At 34.0% G+C, this 20,068-nt stretch overlaps 2 protein-coding genes and 1 long non-coding RNA gene across 5 annotated transcripts; all 3 read left to right on the top strand.

Annotated features, from left to right (window-relative positions):
- The first annotated feature begins 5,604 nt into the window (after positions 1-5,604).
- Positions 5,605-6,961, top strand: LOC121260834 (NDR1/HIN1-like protein 6). Its single transcript, XM_041162877.1, has one exon. The coding sequence runs from the start codon at positions 5,992-5,994 to the stop codon at positions 6,754-6,756; it is 765 nt and encodes a 254-aa protein (XP_041018811.1). The 5' UTR covers positions 5,605-5,991; the 3' UTR covers positions 6,757-6,961.
- Positions 6,962-11,932: 4,971 nt separating this feature from the next.
- LOC121259020 (chaperonin CPN60-like 2, mitochondrial) lies at positions 11,933-18,418 on the top strand. Of its 3 annotated transcripts, none has more exons than XM_041160493.1 (17): positions 11,933-12,074; positions 12,417-12,548; positions 13,485-13,644; positions 13,743-13,918; positions 14,281-14,376; positions 14,464-14,568; positions 15,091-15,177; positions 15,290-15,379; positions 16,154-16,234; positions 16,344-16,412; positions 16,495-16,572; positions 16,811-16,906; positions 16,978-17,077; positions 17,163-17,266; positions 17,361-17,466; positions 17,865-17,943; positions 18,035-18,418. In XM_041160493.1, exons 1-17 carry the CDS (start codon positions 12,015-12,017, stop codon positions 18,138-18,140), a joined length of 1,725 nt encoding a protein of 574 aa, XP_041016427.1. In that variant the 5' UTR covers positions 11,933-12,014; the 3' UTR covers positions 18,141-18,418. The 3 variants fall into 3 exon arrangements, with proteins under 3 accessions (XP_041016427.1, XP_041016443.1, XP_041016435.1); XM_041160509.1 differs by having other exon boundaries at positions 11,966-12,074; positions 12,443-12,548; XM_041160501.1 differs by lacking the exon at positions 11,933-12,074 and adding an exon at positions 12,096-12,260.
- Positions 18,419-19,114: 696 nt separating this feature from the next.
- On the top strand, positions 19,115-19,764 carry LOC121262211. The gene is made up of 3 exons (XR_005940058.1): positions 19,115-19,231; positions 19,351-19,496; positions 19,609-19,764. It is a non-coding gene; the product is annotated as an uncharacterized LOC121262211 (long non-coding RNA).
- The last annotated feature ends 304 nt before the right edge of the window (positions 19,765-20,068 follow it).

Raw genomic sequence — 20,068 nt, 5'->3', positions numbered from 1 at the left:
TTGGTAGTTGCTCTGGAATACATTGCTAGGGACACCATCTTTTTCTTTACATAATGACAATGGTGCTGACCGTTGCCCCTCGGGCATGGGCATGAATCCCACCTCCTATGTGTCGGTGATTTTTTTTTTTTATTTTGGATAGCAAGCCCTAATTAAAATGGTTGTACCAGTTCAAGGCTTAATTAAAATGGTTAAAAACTTAAAATTATATATGCTTTTGTTCGGTGCTTCATCAGCTCATCAATATATTAATAAGCACGTCAAAAAATTCAGGGAAATTAGGTGAAAGGGTTGATTTTTGAGGTAATGAAAACCTAATCTTCTTGGACTCTGAATTGCTGTCCCTCACCTTCCCACTAAATTCTGCCAGTGGCTTTCAAAAGATAAAAGTTTGTTTATAGGCGACTTCGGAATTGCCAAAAGAGTAGTGGATGGGAAGTGTCAATGCCACTGTGGTGCAATAAAAATGAAAGAGAACAGGAGATTTATGAAAGAGAAGTGAAGTCAGATTAATGGTTCAGTTTTCATAGTAGATCATGCACCAAGAAGATCGTCGTCTGATGTAACAATCTAGAATTTTGTAAAACAGTAATATTAGATATATTTTTAGAGTAAATATAGAGTATTGTTATATCTATAAAAGAATTATATAAAATAATCTTATAAATTAATGTGATTTTATCTGATCTGTTAGATCTATTTTATAAAAAAAATAAATTTATAATCTGACAAATCATATCAAACTACATCAATTTGTATGATTATTTTCGTGTAATTCTTTTATGATTAAAATATTTCTCATTTTTTTAAGGTGTACAGTTATTATTTTAAGAAAAAATAAGTAATGTTAATACAATCTTAGAATATATAAAATTAACACACTATATTCATTTGAAAATAAATAATTTTTTTATGTAACTCTCAAATTTACCCAAATTTTTTTTAAAAAAGTGCCGTAACATTTCATGAAGAACTTAAAACTGCAAATATTATATATATTTCTCTATTCGTTAACTACTGAAAAAAAAACCACAGTACTAAAAATGGCTCACGCACGACTATACTAGCGTAGGGAAAAATGAGAGGGGAGATTGGGGCTAGGGAACATGGGGGAAGGGCTGATATTGAGGTGTTGGAGTGGTGGAAATGGGACGGCGCATGTGGTATGTGGTTTTCGTGCAAGGCGTGGGGCCACTAGCGACCTGAAATTGAATATAGGGGTAACGTCGGGGTAGTGATAGATAGACATTTAGCAAAAACAGTGGTGGGGCCACATCATGTACGTAGCTTCGTGGAAGCTTGAAGATCATACGTGATCCATTTTATGTTTTTGTACAATCACAACTATGATTTGGAATCGATCCAGAAGAAGTTGATCAGGAGGAGCTTCTTCCCCAAATGGAGCAGAACCAGACTGCATGCAGACATCATAGTATTAGTACTATATTTTCATAAATAATAATTAAAGAGATGAGGACATTAATTCGATATATAAGAGCACTGATATTAGCTTGTATTTTTAAAATTTAAAGAAATATAGATAAAATAATCTACATTAATTTTTTTAAAAATAAGAATTTGAATTATGAGTTACAGTAATTTTAAGTATATTTTCAAATTTAAAAATGTCTTGTTTATCTTTAAAAGTAATATTTTAGTATAAAAATTACTTCGATTACTTTGCTTTTCAATTTTTATTTTCTATGATTTTCAGATTCCTAGAACGTCTTTTTACTTTTATTTTTGTGTTTAGTTTTTAAATATGTGAATAAAGAAATATTATTATTAATTAATATATAATCAGTGTAATTATAAAATATAAAATAAAAATTAAAAATATTATTATGAAAAAAATAATATTATATTATTAGTTAACTAATCTAATATAAAATTATGGCTAAAAAAAATTTAAATTTATGCAAATATATATTTTTATTAAATTTTAAAGATGAATTGAATGAATACTAATTCTCCAGTCTGCATTATACATGAAGTTGCTAGTTGTACGTATAGTAGGAACCATGACATTGACATTTCCAACCACCTCAAGGGAGGAAATCCGAATCCACACGTTTCCTCCTCTGCTCCTCTCATGACTGCCCTATACAGGAGTAGGACTAATCATTTGGGCCGAGTTTTTTCTGGTTCGATCCGAAATCTGGGTACACATCCTCCTCCTCCTCCTCCTCTTATATTTTTTATATTTTTCATCTTTAATACTAATGCTTATAATTCTAAATAATCTTGTATTTAAATAATTAATTTATAAAACTATTTAATCAACTGTGGCCTTCAAGTTCAACCACACAGACACTGGTCAGGTTACGGGAGAGGCAGCCATGCTCATTCAGCTCAAACTTAGGCCATGAAAGGACCAACCTGTCACTTGAATGAATTGAAAAGAAGAAAGAACTATGAACCACAAAGATAGAAACGTTGAAAAGTGGCGTACGTTCACACTCAACTTTATTATTATTAATTGTTCCATCAGCACTACTCCCACTGGGTTGAAACAAACTTGGCAACGAGTGAAGTGCTTGAAAGGGCTTTACATTTTCCCAACAAAAAAAAAAAAAAAAAAAAAGTTTCTGAATTATAAATCTGGTTTCGGGTACCGGTCTGCGTCTAATTCGGGCTAATCAAATCCTAGTTTCGGTCTGAATTTGAAACCCAGATTCCAATTTGAATATACGTGAGTTTCGGTCCAGTATACTTGAGCTCCTAAGCCAGAACCTGGATGAATAATCCTACCTAGGAGGACAAATCTACCTATTGCATGATAGTGCTAGATCTCCAAAAACTTTTGCTCCATGCATGTTTGCATGCCTTGGGCTAATCTATGACATTTTTTCCGATCTATTTTCTAAATATGCTAGAAATTCTGAATTAAACATAGACGAAGTGCTATTTTTATTTATCTTTAGTTTTATGATAAGATGAGATCACTATTATACATATACACCTCTCACGTGATTACTTGATTTCATTTACCTTTGCAAGATTTGTGTAAGGGGATTTCTCCATCGCTTATAAGCTCACTAGGCACTCGGTCGAGAGTAATAGGTTTTGCCCTGATACCCGATCTTAGGGCCTAAACTTGCCTACAAAGCAACCCGTTTGAAAGGAAAAGTAAGCAATGATACATGATGGGACAGACAGGCCTGACACCCATCGGCCACATCCTACTCATGGAGACTTGTATAAGGCAGAACGGAAAATACGGAAAATTTTTGATCTTCTGACAAAGGAACATCGACGGACGGCTAATAAATTATGCAGAATAAAATGATTAGGAAGTCACGCCACATTAACGGCGCTGTCACAGAGGCACATCTCGTTTAAAGGACTCTGACAAAATCAACAATAAAAAGGATATAGGCTCCATGGGGATAGGCACGACCTATCTCCTATACTCCCAGTATAAATAGCAATTTTCAGATATGAAAAAGGCTCTCTAGACTCTCTCATTATTTATAAATTTTTAAAATACTCTACTGACTTGAGCATCGAATACTCATTGACCCCAAGACCACCATCTTCCAGCTTCTTTCTTTTTTGTTTTCATATGTCCAATTTTAAATATCCGAATTGCTAGAATCTAAGCTAAATACATACAAAACACGACGTTAATAATTTGAATACATAGCACACCTGGTTACCTCAAACCCTCGTGATCTCCATTGCTAGGTCAACTAGTTCACAAAATTCCGAGAAGAAAACACATGAGTTGACTGCTTACTTCCCTGCAGTCTCCACAAGATAGTTTTTATCCATTATTTCACTATTTGACTACTGTTGGCCGATACGTGCTTAATTTTAAGAGGGTTGAAGATGATTCTTTTGAGAACGAAATTAAGGGACCCTGTACTACATACGTGCATGATTATATCACCTAAACCCTCATCATTTACGCGTTCTTTTTTTTTTTTTTTTTAATTTTATCTTTTTGTCCAAATTAACTCCAAACTGCATGCATGCCCTGCACGTAAGAACACCGATATAACCATGGCCATCATGATTTTGTAACTAAAGAACACATGAAAGTGAAGATCGGTAATGTGAAAAGATTGTGTCGAGCATCATCATCATGATTATTATCGTCATCATGACAGTATATATAACTTTTCTGGATCGATATCTGATCTAAGTCATGAGGTTATATACCATGAAAAATTATGGGCCATAAAATAAATTGGAAAATATTGGCAGAGTTAAATATATTATAAAAGGAAATTTTCATTTTTTGGAGTAAAAGACTATTTATAACTTGACCAATTAATTTATGAATTAAAAACACAGCAATATTGCCAGTCTGGTTGTATCTTTTTTAAGAAAAAAAACTTTGGTGACTTTGTTGTTAAGCAATTGGAAGGCAAGGAATCAATTTGCTGGATTCTTGACTTCAATCCTGTCAATGATTACTACATGGGAAGAGAGAGATTGAAACTTGCAATTAGTGCTAAAAATAGACCTATTTTTTTTCCTTTTTATCACTATAAGAAAATTATTTATTTATGATCAGTTATTTATTACGAAAATAATTATTTTCTGTTAAAATAAATTTATTTTTATAACAAATAATTATTCTTGTCACAAATAATCAGTTATAAATTCTCATTTTTCTTACAAATATTCTCAAACCTTAACCAGTTGATATTTTTTTCGTATTTATTTTTCTGGGGGTGGTGTATTTTAAACGACCGAAATTTATGAAAAGGGAGACATGGAATTTAGGTAATCAGATCTGGCACATGAGAGAACATGGGCCTCCACTTCACAATGAATATAACTTCCACAATATAGAGAAGTCAGTCCAAAGCAGGTGTGGCGGAGCCATCTGCGTGTTGGTTGAGATCAGATAGTAGGTCCACTTTCACCTGAGCGCGTTTGGTCCACTTTTCATATTGTGGGAATATCTTACCAAGAAGCTATAACAACACGTGGAAGGAGTTATTTTTCAAACGAAAAATTTAAAAGAATTCTGTAGAGCACGTCTAGTAAAAGTCTAGTAAAGTGTCTATATAATATAGATTATGCATATAAATCCTAAGTTTTGAATTTTATGAATAAAATATTATCATTTAAATAATATAAATTATATATTCTAAACACTGATTTGATAATATAATAATTATTTTTAATTTTTTGCACCATAATTTTCTTCTTCTTTTTTTCTCTTCATTTTCATACAAGATTTTTCTCATTTAATCACTAAAATCTAAATATCATTTTCTTTTATTCATCAAAACCAAGAATCAAGATAGACAGCTCAAAAACCTTAATTATATTAATCTCATTCTTTTGTATTTAATTAAAGTTAAAAATTATAATACTCTTTATTTTAAATTTTAGCATTTAAAATGTCATCTAGTTGCTGCTAGATGACATGTTTTAAGTAATTATTTAAGCGAATATACGAAATCACTTCAAATATATTATATCAATAAATAGAAAAATAAAATTTAAATTTAGAGAGTGGTTTATAGTTTACAGAGAGTGTTTTACAACGCTCCAATTAGGAAGTGGGAGTAGTTTTTGGCCGTGGTAAGTGGTTCTGATGTTGCTGTCGCTCTCTTGCCATTTCACCCTCCATCCCCATTCATCAACTCATCACAGTTCAGATCCCCCCCCCAAGTTCCAACCCTCTCCACCCCCACCTTCTCCTTCTCTCAGACCAAAACACGCTTTTTTACTTCTAAAATATCTTGAGTCCAAAACAAGCATTCTCTCTCTCTCTCAACCAAAACAGACACATCTCACCAGTTTCCTTTAATTGTTCGCTCAGAACCAAAACAAACTTTGTCTTTGTTTTCTTGGCTTCAAAAGAAGCCTCTCTCTCTTGCACTCTTACCCCTTTTCCAGTTTCCTTCTCCTCTTTACCACCAAAGCAAACAGCTTTACTCTTCCCTTAAATACCCAGCAAATTAGCCACCTTTCTCTTCCTCATTCCCTTCTCTCTGTATCTGTGACGCAGACACGCGTACGCGCACCATGACAGACAGGGTCTATCCCTCTTCCAAGCCCGCCACCAACGGTGCTGCTCCCGCCCCCAACGGCACCTTCCCTGCCACCAAGTCACAACTCTACGGCGCCACGCGTCCCGCCTACCGCCCCCAACCCCACCACCGCCGTCGCCACGGCCGTAGCTGCTGGTGCTCCTGCTGCCTCTGGCTCACCCTCACCTTCTTATTTCTCATCCTCCTCGTCGCTATCGCTGGCGCTATCTTCTACGTCGTCTACCGCCCCCACCGCCCGTCTTTCTCGGTCACCAGCCTCAAAGTCTCCTACCTCAACGTCACCTCCTCTTCCACTCTCAACTCAAGGTTCGACCTCAGCATCGGCGCCAAGAACCCCAACAAGAAGCTCGTCTACACCTACGACCCCATCGCCATCTCTATACTATCCAACGATATAGATATCGGCGAGGGAACTGTACCCTCCTTCGTGCATGGCAAAAAGAACACGACCCTGTTGAAGTCTGCCATTACGAGCAGTGGCAGGCAGTTGGACAGTGATTCTGCTTCTACTTTAAAGACCGACGTGAAGAGTAAGAACAGTCTGTCCTTGAAGATAGAGCTCGACACAAAAGTCAAGGCCAAGATGGGAGGGTTCAATTCTCCAAAGATTGGAATCAGAGTTGCTTGTGATGGCATTAAAGCTACTGTTCCTACTGGGAAGACGGCCGTGACAGGTTCCACTTCAAACTCCAAGTGTGAGGTTGATATCAGAATCAAGATCTGGAAATGGACTTTCTAATGGGCAGCAAGGGAGAGAACAAGAAGGTGTGAATTTTTTTGTTTTTTGTAATTTTCTATTTTTCTTTTGTCTTCCATTTTTTTTTTTTCTTGTGATTATGTAAAATATGGAAGAAAGATTGGGGAGTTGATTGTAATATTAGGAGAGACATTTTTTCCCTCAAAAAGTCTGTTTTTGATTGCTTAATAATACCTGGAGAATTTATCTTACATCTTCACACTTTCCACGTGATCTCTTGATGAGATGGTACTGTTTGTTTTAACAATATTGATTTAAATTTATTTGGGCTGTATATATCTGATCACTTGCATGTTATTACGCGTATTTCCGTCCACTGGTAAGACGTTACTGCAAGCAAATATCGTGGCATTAATTTACACATAAAAGAATATATATACATATATTATATATAATAACTGTCAGGGAGCATAGTAGGAGAATAAATACATATATAACAAGTTGGTAAAAATGCTCAAACGTCAATGTTTGTATTCATTCGTACTTTTCTCGTGGAATTGAATAAGCAGGTACGTATTTTATCTGAATAGTTAATAATTTACTGCATGGCTCCTGAATATAAGGTCTATTGTTATCTATATAAATTTTAAATTAATATTCTCTCAATTTCACTAACTTAAAATGAATAATATTGCGTGCATGGTTTTTTGATTTTTTTTTTATATATATAATGTTCAGATTGACAAGTGATAGGATTAGCGTTTGGGTGTTGAACTGAGTTGAGATGATAAAATATAGTTAGGATATTATTTTTTAATATTATTATTATTATGAGATTCGAAAAAGTTGAATTGTTTATTATATTTTATATTGAAATTTGAAAAAATTGTAATGATGAGTTAAGATAGGTTTAACAACCAAACGAATTAAACTTGAAATGGTACTCCGGCGCGCTTTCAACTAAATAGATATGAGTTATTCTATTATCAAGTAGGTGCGTAGATCACTCATGCATCCACATCATTTAACTGATATAATTTGATTTGTACGATTTAAATTTTTAAATTTATCTTACAAATTAAATTATATTATATAAGTATTTTACTACGTGCATCCGTTTTGCATATCGACTTGAGAATATAAATTTCAAATAAATATTATCCATACTTGGAATTAAGTATATTTTATTGCATATTCGAACAATATTAAATAATTAATAAATATTATAACATGTATTTATATGTTATCATCCATATTTTGTCCTTCATGTTATGATGTACATCAATTATGATGAGTTGGATAATGAAATCTTAACACGTTATATATATATGTCAACCACACCATGCAACAATTATAGGTAGGTAATTGGGGGTAGTTCCCAGCTTAGCTTATAATCAATCGGCATAACAACGATTAAAATATCTTAAATACTATAAATTATAAAATAGTCACGAGTCACGACACTATGTTTATCTCTCTTAGGATTAAAAAAAAAAAAAAAAGACATTTACTAGAGAATCTAATGATCTGGTAACATTGTCCCTAGCTAGCTTCCTTTGCACGGATGCAAGTCGTTGATTTTTATTATTGTCTTCCTGGTACTGATGCATGCATCATCTATTTCAATTTGATGGATGATATGCATCTCATTTTCGTATTTCACATTTATAGCATTTTTATAAGGCGTGGGATGTTTTCATAACATATAAAAGTATTTTTCATAAAATATAGAATGTGCGAATGTGAATGGTGACGAATAATTTTTTTTCAATTTTGATGTGTCGGTGAGGGGCTTCGTGAGTAGAGTACTTCCAATTATTGTACTGACTGTGTGCGTTTGCAGTAGGCACTCAAAATATCCTCGCATGAACAAAATAAAAATAAAAACAAAAACTTTATTGTTGGAGGCATTTATTATTCTTTTGGAGGTTTTTGAGGATTAATGCATGTGAATGTATCATACATACAAGCCAATTAGCAAGATCTCGCCTCTCGTTCATTCTATATTACTATATGTGTATATATATTTATATTAAATTATAAGTAGAGGGTCAGTGAGATAATTAAACATATGAAGTATAACATATAACATTTATAATTATCCGACAAAGTATCTATTTTTCTATCATTCTAGCCTTAGAATTTCGTCAAAAACTTTAAGCATTATAGGTTGCGTTTGGATGTTAAGTTGTGAATAATAATATTTTGTTGATCAATTTAATTTTTTAAGGTTGATATGAGTTTAGCTTTTTAAAATTGAGATGAGTTTAACTCTTTAAGGTTGTTAGGTTAAAATGTATGAAGTAGGTTAAAATAAATTTAATTTTTTTTATGAAAAATTAAAAATAGTAAGTCATATTAATGATTAATTTAAGATGAGTTGAGTTTGACTCAACAAATAAACATAATCTTAATCTTTAATTTAAGAGTAGTTTAGATTCAGAAATGAGTTGAGATAGTTTGTAAATAGTAGAATAAAAGTTAAATTACTTATTATATTTTGTGTGAAAATTTAAAATGAATTTAAATAAATTGAGATAGATTTTAAATTTCAAGAAAGCCTTAACTCCCAAAAATATGTCTATTGGACATTCAAAAAAATCTCGCCCAACTTTTATTTTTTATTTTTTATTTTTAACATGGGGGGAATCTGACTCAACCTAGATACGGTCATGTGAAGAAGAATTTTGGATTTACCAGCTTCGTGGAGGAGAAAAATCGAACCCTAACAGTTGGGTCAGGTACTCGAGTACTTTAATGCCGATAATAAAATATAATACAATGCAATGATCTTCTTTTTTCTTTGGTTTTAATCATTGGTATTAAATATATATATATATATATATATATATATATATTAAGAGAACCTTCAAAATAAGTTATCATAAAACAAAAAAGTTATCATAAAACGCAGCGTATTAGGCACGTTCGGGAGGAAATTAAGGGCGCGGTCCCATTAATTGTAGCAAATGGCTCCAAAGCTTTTGCCTAATACTAATCCATAGCCAAAGTGGTCGCTTTCAAGTCTTCATATGAATGAACATATGTGGATGGCATGAATTTCATTTTTTTTATTTATTTATCGTTATATGCACAGTTCAAAAGTGTTTTCCTCGCTTTACACCCCGTTTAAATTTAGAAAATATTTCATCTTATCTCATTATTATAATTTTTTTAAATTTTTACACAAAATATAATAAATAATTCAATTTTTTTAAATCTCAATTCAAAATTTTCAAATCCTAAAACAATGATAATATTAAAAAATAATATTATAATAATATTTTTTTCAACTTTTATATTTCATCTATGAATCCAAACTAGCCATAATCTTATCTAAAACATGGTGGATTGATACGGTGTGCTATTATTGGTAATTGATGGTACTAGTGGAAATGAGAATATAAGTTCCCACTATGATTGCTGAATTTGGGACCACTAGCAGGAGTCATGTTTTTTTATAAGAAAAATGTTATAATGATAAAGAGATGAACATAATTTCAAATTATACATTAGATCTACTTTATAATAAAAGTTACTTTACAATTTAACATACTATATTAAGTCACGTTAACTTGTATATTTACTTTTATGAAATTTCTTTACAGTTAATACAGGCAAACTACGTGTCATTACAAAGCATACAAGGTAGCTGTCCGAATTATGGCAAAGATAATTTGTTTTATAACCAATCACTACTTAAAGAAGATATACGCTGATAATTTTTGGATTTATTGGCAATCTATGCATGTCATAAGTAGGGGAGGAGATTAACCAATGATTAGTAAATAGTAATTGTGAGATCTTGGTTTTGGATGGTGAATGAGATTAATTAAAAAGAAGCCTCCTCTATTAAGATGGTTACAAGGCTCTTTTTGGTTGGCTTGTACATCGCCAATTCTAATGTGGATTATGTAGCTAGGAAAATGATAAATACTTGGCATATTATTGGTTGGTAATGTTTTAATTACGAAGTTTATTTTGTAGTGTTTATAATTTATCATGGTGTAGGAGTAATGTTTATAACTCAATGACATCCGCTTAGTCTCTCATAATTAATATTTGGAGATCGGATCTTTGTACTTTAATTCTCCTTGTCATGACAAAACCTTGTTCATAGGCTTCTATTGTTGGATTTGTGGAGCTTGATTTTATTGGTGTGTCGGTTCGATTTGATGACCCGACTCAATAAGGATGAGTTATGATTTTTTTGGTAAACAAACCCCCATTGTTGGAGTTATGGAGCTTGGTTTTGTTGGTGCGTTGGTTCAATTTAATAACCAACCCGACAATGATGCTTTATTATTTTTTTGGTAGATTTTTCAGAAGCATAGACTTGGGTCGATATGTAGAAAGCTTGCTCAACTCTGGCTCAACAAGTAGCTCGAGCAAACATCAGAAAAATATCTCGCTTAAGACGTGCTCAACATGCCGCTCAAGCGAATAACACATAAAAGTGAGAATTAGGGTTTCAATCATGTGACACTATAAATATGTACTTAATGGACAATTTAATATCTCCTGAGTGTAGTGAGATTTCGTTCCAAAGTGTATTTTGTGATTTCTCAGTATAATAAAATTCTTTACAGATCTGTGAACGTAAGCACGTTACTGAACTGTGTTAAATTTATATCGTGTGATTGATTTGCTTGTGTTTACTTTATTTATTTATTTGTCATATATGTGTTTTCACAATAGCCATCAAGTTTATAGTTGTAGTTATCATAAACTTGATTGATGTTGAACTGAGTTAAGTTGAGTTGAGTTGAGATAATAAAATATTACTAGAATATTATTTTTTGATATTATTATTATTTTAAAATTTGAAAAAATTGAATTATTTATTATATTTTATATTAAAATTTGAAAAAATTATAATGATAAGTTGAGATGAATTGAGATAAGTTTAACTTCTAAACGAAGCCTTATAACGATGGTTTAGATCATCAATTTCAACCATAAAAATAAATGGGAGTAGTTATATTTATACCGATGAAAGCGATCCTAGCTGATCCATTTTAGACTGAAAAATGGACACAAACATGGGGCTTCATTATTGGGCCAGATGATCCAAAAGCATGTCGCAAGAACGAGCCACAGTTTCCTGCAGTTAATACACGGCTTAAGAGAATCAGGACCGTCAAAACATATGCGATTCAATCTCCATTGGGGCCCACCTCATATGAACAATCCAGATTCTTCCGGACCATCCACTAAAATTAAGCCATTCCTCAATCCTAAAACCCAGAGCCAAACCCTACCAAAACCCCTGCTCAGTAAAGTTCAAAGTCTCTCTCTCAATGCATCGAATAGTTTCGAAAGTAGCTTCAACGATCACTTCACGCACTTCAAGAAAATTAGTAAGGGACTACTACCATTTTGTCTCTGATTCATTGCAGTTTTGCTTTATTTTCCTCGATTTTCATTTTTATCAACCCTCCGTTTGGTTGCGGGGAAAGCTTGTGAAATGAAAGCATACGAATCTGATGTTCTATGTCAGTTCAGTTTCCTGTAAATTTTCGTCTTCCATAGTCATAACATTTCAGGTTGGGATTTTTATTTGTTGTTTTTTTTCCTTGCATTTCTCAGTAACTAAACGCTTACAAAGTCTACCGATTACAATTTGTTTAAAATTCATATGATGTTTTGGTGGATACGGATTAACCTTATGTACATCTTGGTTGATGATTTGGGTTGGAAAGGTGTGTAACAGAGTCATATGCAGCAGAAATTATGGGGCAAAAGCCATCAAGTTTGGAGTCGGGGCTCGGGCAGCAATGCTGCAGGGGGTTTCCGAGGTCGCAGAAGCTGTTAAAGTCACAATGGGACCAAAGGTATTGTCTTCAATTTTTTATATTTCCATTTTTTGTCATTTGTTGGAGACGTATTAGATAAACGACATACACAGCACGCACTTGTTTTACTTCTTTAGTAACGTACCCTTTTGTTGTTGAGCTATAGTTTTCAATTGTGGAAAGAACTTTTTTTGTTGATATTATTTTTCTTCCTTTTCCTCGTCCATACTAAAAGAAAATAGTTCAATTGTGCGTTGAGGGAAAGAAAGGCTCAATTATTTGGAACATAAGCATTTTTCTTCTGTAGTCTCAAGCTTGATTTCTTTGAAATACTCACTGGAAGATAACGTCTATGATGTATTGGCATTACTTTGAAACCATGCAATCATAGTGACAAGTTAAGGCTGAAACTATTGGTTGTTTTTCTATGTACGACTTGTTTATTATGGCACCCTCTCGTTAATAATTCTCCTGACTGTTGGAAACGCTACACATTTAAAACAAGCACATGAAACACCATAATATATTTCATATGCCAGTAATATGCTAAAATGGATGCACATGTTCCGTTCAAAGAAAATTTTGAAAAAGCATGTGCTGATGTGCAGCTGACATCACCGGACTTCTATTTTGTCTCTGTTAATTTTCCCAACTTGTTTAAAACGCTGGCCTTTCTTTCTAAAATGTCAATTCTCACCTTGGCAGTGTTTAATAGATCTTCGATAGCTCGACAGTGTCTTCTGTTTTTAATAGACGTGTGTGCACGCGGGGGCTTGCTTAGATGTATATATCTAATCAGAAGTTAGAATTACGTAAGGCTTATACCTCAATGTTTCAAGGCTGAATTCTCAACTCATTAGACTGGCTTGTATCTTAAACCATGTGCCTAATCTAATGAAAGTAAGAATAGTTCATATCTAAATGACGTTGATCTTGCTTTTCCCTTGTTATTATTGTTCTGGTTGGTTGATTCAGGGTCGCAATGTGATAATTGAAAAAAGTCCTGGGGATCCCAAAGTGACAAAGGATGGTGTCACTGTTGCCAAAAGTATCAGCTTCAAGGAAAAGGCCAAAAATGTTGGCGCAGATCTTGTAAAGCAGGTTGCAAGTGCTACTAATACTGCTGCTGGAGATGGTAGTTCCTTCTTGTTTCTCTAGTATGTACTATTTGAAATCAAACTTCTAATTAGATGTTTTTTAGTTCTTTTCAATACGAGTCTCATCTGGTTACAGGTACTACATGTGCAACTGTCCTAACTCAGGCAATACTCATGGAAGGTTGCAAGTCAATAGCTGCTGGTGTAAATGTGATGGATTTGCGTAGTGGTATCAATATGGCCGTTGATACTGTTATATCTGATCTGAAAAGCAAAGCATTGATGATAAGCACACCGGAAGAAATTAAACAGGTGATGAATTTTTTAGAGAAAGTAATCTCTCCATGTAGATTTATTTGGTAAAAATGAAGGGTCAATTTATGTTTCCTATAATTTACTTTTATTCTCATCTGGGAAGCAGGATTAGTTGATTCTCTAGTGGAATAAAATCTGTTCAGTACTTCTAAGGAATAGAAATTGACTTCATGCACATTTAGTGGAAGCTGATGTTTAAAATCTAGCCTAAAAATAAGGGCATTTAGACCTTTTGCATTCTTGCCTAGCATATCAATTATTAGAATAAAGCATTTATGAGTAATCACTGGTGTTTGTAATATGAATAATGTTAATTTCGCTTGCTAAATTCACTTTTTATTTGTATGCTCCTGTGTTAGGTTGCTACTATTTCCGCAAATGGTGAATATGAGATTGGGGATTTGATAGCAAGAGCAATGGAGAAAGTTGGAAAGGAAGGGGTCATTACTGTTGCGGTGAGCGCCCCTTTTTCTGCTGATATTTATGATCATTGAGTTTGATACAGATCGATATTACTTTGTTACAATTTCCAATTTTTACAGGATGGGAATACTTTGGATAATGAGTTGGAAGTGGTGGAAGGAATGAAGCTAGCCAGAGGCTACATATCTCCTTATTTTGTGACTGATCAGAAGACCCAGAAATGTGTAAGTCAAGATCTGTATTCTTGTTGCCAGTATATTAGTACTTCAAATAGTGCATTTCTCATCACATTTTACTATAATAAGAGTTTGCCCATATTAAGCAAGTGTTGCTTTTATTTTTATTCATTCTTTTACTTTTTCCCTGAGCAGCTTAGATGCAAATATTTCTATATATTCAATTTGTTCATAGACTATTCAGTTGACCCTATAATTTGACATAAAGTTTCTGCTATTTTTACGATGTTATTAGTTAGTATTTGGCGGCCCTTTGCCGAGGGCATATGCACCCCCGGAATTAGTCGGGTGTTTGTTCTTGGAGTCCCGGTGCCAATAAAATAAAAAAAGTATTTGGAAGCCCTTTGATTTTTGCCTCTGCCACTGTCCTTGAAATTTCATCTTTGCTTTACATCTGTTACTTTTTCCTAGTTGCACCTGTTGCACATCTTATGGAATCCTTTTCTCTATGTGGCAAAATTGATTTATTTTGACGTACAACATAAAAATATGTTGATTGCATATTTGTAGGAACTAGAGAACCCACTAATCCTCATCTATGACAAGAAAATTTCAGACATGAATTCACTTCTGAGAATATTGGAGCCTGCAGTACAGGTAATTAACATATTCCTGGTGGTTTCTTTTCACAGATGAGAGTTAAAAAAGAAAAAGAACTCACAGAAAACTTTCTCATTACTTCATTTTGTTGCTATACAATTCCAAACAGAAAAATAGAGCACTTCTTATTGTAGCTGAGGATGTCGATAGTGAGGCACTGGCTATGCTTATACTCAACAAGCATCGTGCTGGGCTCAAGGTGATTAGTTGGCTTTACTTTGAAGTTACTTTACGAGGTGTAATGCCAGAGATATGTAAGCGCCTATGGATTGCATTGATGGTGAAATCCTTATGAGATATACATGTGTTGCTATGTGTGTGTGGTTCCTTGGGGGGCTACATGATTATTGGTAGTGATGTGTCATGCTCAATATATGCATTCTCTTCTTGTATAAAAAACATTTGCGTTAAAAAGAGACTCTTATGTGCTGGGATGTGCCAAAAAAATAAAGGTGCGCTCGACTTCAAGAAGCAAAATTCGACTACCAAACATTCTAGAGGCCCAGAGGACTTCGGATCTGGAGATTGTTATTGTCGTCATCGCCATCATGCCTTGAGACGAGCTCCTCAGTAAATAATGTTTATAATTCACGCCCTGCAATAGTCTCCAGGCCCATCTTCAAAATTCCATCAAATGATGTGTTTCTTGAAAATCTTGTCAGCAGCTTGATGATTGTCTATATTTTCTTGTAATTAACTACAAACATTTTATTTTTGCTTAGATTTATGATGTCTAATCAACGTTTTATTTATTGATATTCATTAGTTATCAACTTCTCCATACATACAAAATTAGTTCTCTACTATGTTTGGTGCGTGCTTCTTTGTTTCATATCAGGGATTCATGGTGTCTGATACTACTTTAATTGTATTGTTTGTTTTTCCCCTTTATCAGCAAGATATTGTGGCATTGATTCTGCTTGCTCTAGTTTCAACTTTTATTATTTTCACTAGTTTAATTTCACGTGTTTAGGTTTGTGCCATTAAAGCTCCAGGTTTTGGAGAAAATAGAAGAGCAAATTTAGAGGATCTTGCCATCCTTAGTGGGGGAGAGGTTATGCAATCTTTCACTACACCTTTATATATAATATATGCTAAACTAGATCGATACGTTTTTCCATGTTATTTTTTTTCTGTTTTGCTAAGACGTATTTATCGTACAGGTCATTACTGAAGACCGTGGTTTAACCCTTGGCAAAGTCCAATTTGAAATGCTGGGTACTGCAAAAAAGGTTTCTGTTTTTGTGCAGGGTGTGCTCCTTTGCTATTTTTGAATTTCTTTGGGACAAGACTCACTTTTATTTCAAATAATAGGTTACTGTCTCTCTTGATGACACAATAATTCTACATGGGGGTGGAGATAAGAAGCTGATTGAAGAAAGATGTGAGCAGGTATGCAGGAGGCTTCTGTTTCTTAATTTTACATTTTCTTTTCTCAAACTTTCTGTAATAAAATTGCATTGCTTATCAAAAAGAAAAAATATATACATTCTTGTTAGTTGGAAAAGAGACCAATTGGATTTTGAAGTTATTTGAATGAGATTACCCTAACCTGGACTCTAAAAGATAAAAATGAAATGAACGAAGAGAACACTGATAACAACTGCTGATGCTATATTATGTTTTTCAGCTGAGAACAGCTATTGATAAGAGTACCGCCACGTTTGACAAGGAGAAAGCACAGGAAAGGCTATCAAAGCTATCTGGTGGTGTGGCTGTTTTCAAGGTATGTTATTCACCTTTCTGGCTTGCTGCATTGTGGCAAGTGATTGCTCTGATATGCAACTAATCTTTTAGGTTGGAGGGGCTAGTGAGGCAGAAGTTGGAGAAAGAAAAGATAGGGTAACTGATGCTTTAAATGCTACAAGAGCGGCTGTGGAAGAGGGTATTGTGCCAGGTAGATAATTTTCTTTTGTCATTCATCTAGGTTATACATATGTAAACCTCTTTAAGAACAATTATAACTTGGTTGCTATCATTAGGTGGTGGTGTTGCCCTCTTGTATGCTGGAAAAGTTTTGGAGAACCTTCAAACTGAAAATGAAGACCAGAAGAGAGGGATAACGATAATCCAGAATGCTCTTAAGGTTTTCTTTTTTTGAATTTGCTTAGCCTGCAGTTACCTGACTGCTTATTTGCGGTCGAATTTTTAGTGACGTTGGACATCTTGCTTTGCTATAGGCACCTACATTCACAATAGCCTCAAATGCTGGTTTTGATGGTGCTGTTGTTATTGGCAAATTGTTGGAACAAGATGATCGTAATTTTGGGTTTGATGCTGCTAAAGGTTGGTCTTTTAGTTGTTACAAGAATTAGGTGTCACGGTAATCTTTATAATACTTTTTGATTGGTGTTGGGCTTCAATTATATGCAAAACCTCTATTGTGGTATTTTTGGTCTATCATTGAAATTGAGTGCCACAGGGGAACAAGTTTTATACCGGCCGAGTCAACTAGTTTTCTATCAAATAACAAAAAATGCAAATTTCGAACAGTTTGATATGGATAATTATCATTTCAAAGTTTGAATTATCTAATTTATTGCGCTTGGATCTGATTTCTCTTCTATTTTCCTTAGTGAAGTCATGTAACATTTTGGACAACATAAAGTTTGGTTATTCGAAGCTGTTTATATAATCTTTCCCGGCTACTTTAAAGTGAATAATGGTGTCCTTGCGCAAAACAGGTGAATATGTCAACATGGTGGAGCAGGGAATAATAGATCCTCTCAAAGTGGTTAGAACGGCTCTGGTAGATGCTGCCAGGTGAAGAACATATGAACAAACGATGCCAATATCTGGCTAATGTTTTCATTCTTCTTAAACTAACAATGTGCTGCTGCTTGCTGTGTTACAGCGTGTCGTTGCTACTGACAACAACTGAGGCAGCCGTTGTAGATCATCAGGACGAGAAACACAAACCTGCGAGCCGGATGCCAAATTTGGATGATATGGGCTACTAGAAGCACTGACCATTCTTCAAAATAAATTCAACCGCAGGTTTCCAAATTTTTTTTATGATATGGACCGCGAAGACGACTATTCTTCAAACACAATAGCATTGCAATATATCAATCAATATTTGGGCCTTCTTTTTCTCATGTATTTATTAAAATTTCAAAAAACAAAAGTCAGTGAGTTCCGAAGCCCAAGCTTTCTTACGACTTTTCACAGAAAAATGAGATATTGGAACACTATTGGAAATGAATATTCTTTCGAATGAAAGTCTGATTTTAGAATATTCGACTGTGTAAAAAGTTAAAACTGTGTGATTGGAGCATCAAATCATGTCATGGATTAAAATTCTTTTATCTTTTAAGCACATTACTTCACAATATTAAATGTTAATTCAGCCTATATGTCGTCTTTATATTTCTTCAAATTATACAAAGCATTTAAATTGGAAAATTGTAGAAACTCGATGTTTGAAAAATGTGTTAAATACAGTTTTAGAGTGTGTACGGTCTGCATATTTTTTAAAATAAGATGGTATTTATCATTAAAAAAAAAAATTTATATTAATTAAAAGAAAAAGCGTGTGAAACTTACTGACGCTTAAACTGCAAAAATAATCTCTATCTAAAATCACTGGGTAAGGAGTTGCAAGCAATGATAAACACAATATTTTACATAATATTTTATATAATAATATTTTAAATTAGAGGTATTTTTATAAAATATCTTATAAAATTAATATCATTTTATAAAAATATCTTTATTTTATAATATGTGTTGTAAAATATATTATAAAATATGTTGTGTTAATGTCAACGGCCACCGAGGATTTGCTACCGAAGAGTTCTACCGAATGATGTGGCCTTGCCACTTGGCATTTAATTTAGATAAAAAAAGGGGATACGAAAGAGACAAAACGGACGAAATGCAATTTCCTCTTTCCACCCTCTGTCCAAAACCTAACCCGCAGAGAGCGTATTCACCTCCCTCCGTCCATGATCACTCACGGAGTATGTCACCGAGTGGCACCATCCTTCAAGCCGGGCGGCAGAGCTCCATTTCTGGCTCCCCTCCCGCCTCCTTAGCACCCCCCACGACGGTAGAATTTATTTTCCTAAGTGTTTTTGTTTACATTTTCTGTGTTTGTAGTGTTTTTATCTTCCTCTTGTTTTATTTTTTTCATCTAGTGTATTTTCAATCTTTCCTCGTGGAATACAGGGGCTTAGCATTCTTTAGATTTACATTGTTTAAAACTTCAGATTTGAACAATGTAAATCTGAAGTTTTCCCTGCAACCAGTGGGTATATGTAATTCTTGGAGTAATTCTTGGTGGCAGCATTGATCGATGTAATTCTTGGAGTTCGGTAAGAATCCCCAGCTTTTGTCTAATATTGCAAACAATGGGTTTATGTCTAATACTTCGATGGATGGAAAGCATTTCTTATATGCTGTTCCTTTCACTTTGTCTCTATGCAGGTTGGTGTAATTCCTGACCATCCTCTACCCACATTATTTCCCAAGGACTAGGATGATGATCTACAAGTTTATTGGGAGGGGATTGGAGTTGTACAGAATATTTGTTGTTGGCCTATTATGTACTGAAAAGTAGAGTGTTTTGGTGAAGTTTTGAAATCTCATGTTTTGGTCAGAGATGTAGTTGGCCTATTGTTGTACTGGCTCATTGAGTGGTTTTTTGGTGAAGTTTTGAAATCCATGGATGCTACAGAACATTGGAATCTCATGATAGAAAGTGTATCTGTTGGAGTTGAGAGGGAGTAAGGGGCGAGGGGGTTGCGAGAGGGACTGGTGAGACACTTCCCAATTTTTTCTTCTGTTTTTTTTTTTTAATAATTAAAAAAAAAAAAAAAAAAACTTACCGTGGCATTGCCACATCAGTCGCTATAATCTTTCGGTAGCAAATCCTCTGTGGGAGTAG

The sequence above is a fragment of the Juglans microcarpa x Juglans regia genome, chromosome 1D (assembly GCF_004785595.1).
Source record: "Juglans microcarpa x Juglans regia isolate MS1-56 chromosome 1D, Jm3101_v1.0, whole genome shotgun sequence".
Lineage (NCBI taxonomy): Eukaryota > Viridiplantae > Streptophyta > Magnoliopsida > Fagales > Juglandaceae > Juglans > Juglans microcarpa x Juglans regia.
The sequence above is the reverse complement of the archived record's forward strand: the minus strand, read 5'-3'. Positions and strand labels throughout refer to the sequence as shown.